Consider the following 2,448-nt stretch of genomic DNA (forward strand, 5'->3'; position numbering starts at 1 on the left):
AAAAAAAAAATGTTTTAAATCAATTGCCAATAAAAAAACAAGCTGCGAACCACAAATGTCCCCGGGACCACCTTTTGGACACCCTTGCATTATGCCTATTTGAAACTTTTGATGTATTTTTTTTTTAAGTTTGTTGGTTCAAACATTTGGCAATTTTTGATGGATTATTTTTTTTAAGTTTGATTGTTCAAAAAAAATTTTTTTTAAATCAATTGCCAATAAAAAACAAGCTGCGAACCACAAATGTCCCCGGAGCCACCCTTTGGACACCCTTGCATTATGCCTATTTGCAACTTTTGATGTATTTTTTTTAAAAATTTGCTAGTTCAAACATTTGGCAGCTTTTGATGGATTATTTTTTTAAAGTTTGCTAGTTCAAAAATTTTTTTTTTTAGATCAATTGCCAATAAAAAACAAGCTGCGAACCACAAATGTCCCCAAGACCACCCTCTGGACACCCTTGCATTATGCCTATTTGAAACTTTTGATGTAGTTTTTTTTTTTAAAGTGTGTTGGTTCAAACATTTAGCAATTTTTCGTTCAAAATTTTTTTTTTTAAATGAATTGCCAATAAAAACCAAGCTGCGAACCACAAATGTCCCCGGGACCACCCTTTGGACACCCCCGAGGAGACCCTGCCCCTATAAGAGTCCTCCTGTCATGAAGAGTCGAGAAAGGCACAAAGCTGGGAGTGTGTGGACTGGAAAGAGAAGAATCGGTGTAATCCCGAACATAAATGTAATCATCGATCATAACAGACATTAATCGATCCAAGATGGCTTTCACGGTGTTGAGGCCGATGTCCGCCCATCCCTTCTCGCTGTCGGTGGACCTGACCCTGACGTCGGACTCGGAGGGCGAGAACGAGGTCTACGCCTGCTTCGGAGCCCCGGACGCCGTCATCCCGCAGCGGAACGCCGCCAACGCCAGAGAGCGGCACCGGACGCAGAACGTCAACACGGCGTTCAGCGCGCTGCGGACGCTCATTCCCACGGAGCCCGTGGACAGAAAACTGTCCAAGATCGAGACGCTGCGGCTGGCGTGCAGTTACATCTCGCACCTGGCCAACGTGCTGCTGCTGCAGGGCGAGGGCGCGGACCGCGTCTCGCCGTGCGTGAGCGCGATCTACCGGGACGTGAGAGGCAAGCCCCGCAGCATCTGCACCTTCTGTCTCAGCCAGCAGCGGAGAGGGGTACGCTTGCCATTTTTTATCATGTTCATATTTCTTCTTCTGACACAATGTGTGGACAAAACCACAAGTAGCCAATCAGAATATACCCGAATATGTATTTGAACAATTTTAATAAAAAAAATAAAAATAGTGTGACTTATTGTATTGCATTACAATTGAACAGGCGGTCCCTAAAGTACAATATATATATTTATAAAGGGAAATAGGTCACATCTCTTCTTTTTCATTTTAATTGTGATACAGTTGTAGTTATTGTTTTTATTTTCTAAATCATTACATTTTTATTATTAAATTGTGGGATGTTGTTGTGGCTTGTGCAGCCCATTGAGACACTTGGGATTAAGGGCTATATAAATAAACGTGGATTGATTGATTTGTTTTCATAATTCATAAATTAAACAAAAACACGTTTTTATATTATACGTTCACACTCACAGGCAAACTATTATTAATATAATTATTATCAGAAATAGTAGTATCAGTAGTGTCTTTTTTATTGGATTTTTGCAGTGATGTTTGCACTTTGGAGGCAACCCCTATTAAATTATATATACAGTACAATAACGTAATATAACAATTTTTTTTTTTTATAAACTTGTTTATAATACATATTTTTTTTATTAAGAAAAAATCATTACTCTATGCATCATTGTTATTATTATTTTATATTCAATTAATTAATAATTCATCAAAGCAACTTATTTGAATGTGTATTATTTTATGTCAGTGACAATGTATTTTAGTCTGGGAATTACTTTTTTAATTTAAAATATATAATAGAATGACATCATATGATACAGTAAAAAAAATATGTTACTTGTTTTATTGTAATGTTGTTGTTTTTTCACTATATTAGACCTTTATTTTTGATTTGTAAAATATTGGATTAATTATTCAATTTAATATGAATTTAGTATTAATTAATTAACTATTCATTAAAATATATAAAAAAAACAGTATAGGTATATTTATATCCAAGATGTAGGGGCGTCCTGTATTTCAATTTGGTGTCTTGTATTGAAAATGTAATCTTCATGCATAACAGCACAGTAATTTTAATTATTAAATTGTGGGATCTGAGCCGAGGATGTCGTTGTGGCTTGTGCAGCCCTTTGAGACACTTGTGATTAAGGGCTATATAAATAAACGTTGATTGATTGATGATTGATTTTTTTTCATAATTCATCAATTAAATTAAAAAATGTTTTTATATTATACGTTCACACTCACAGGCAAATTATTATTAATATTATTAT

General features: G+C 35.4%; 1 protein-coding gene across 1 annotated transcript in view; it reads left to right on the forward strand.

Moving 5' to 3' along the window:
* The first annotated feature begins 673 nt into the window (after nucleotides 1-673).
* The window catches only part of LOC133643226 (transcription factor 15-like), a 3,514-nt gene continuing 1,739 nt past the window's right edge, over nucleotides 674-2,448 (forward strand). The window contains exon 1 of the mRNA XM_062037671.1: nucleotides 674-1,192. Within this exon, the coding sequence (XP_061893655.1) occupies nucleotides 776-1,192 (417 nt within the window). The 5' untranslated portion in view covers nucleotides 674-775. The remainder of the gene's footprint in view (nucleotides 1,193-2,448) is intronic.

The sequence above is a fragment of the Entelurus aequoreus genome, linkage group LG26, assembly GCF_033978785.1.
Source record: "Entelurus aequoreus isolate RoL-2023_Sb linkage group LG26, RoL_Eaeq_v1.1, whole genome shotgun sequence".
NCBI classification, from domain to species: Eukaryota; Metazoa; Chordata; class Actinopteri; order Syngnathiformes; family Syngnathidae; genus Entelurus; species Entelurus aequoreus.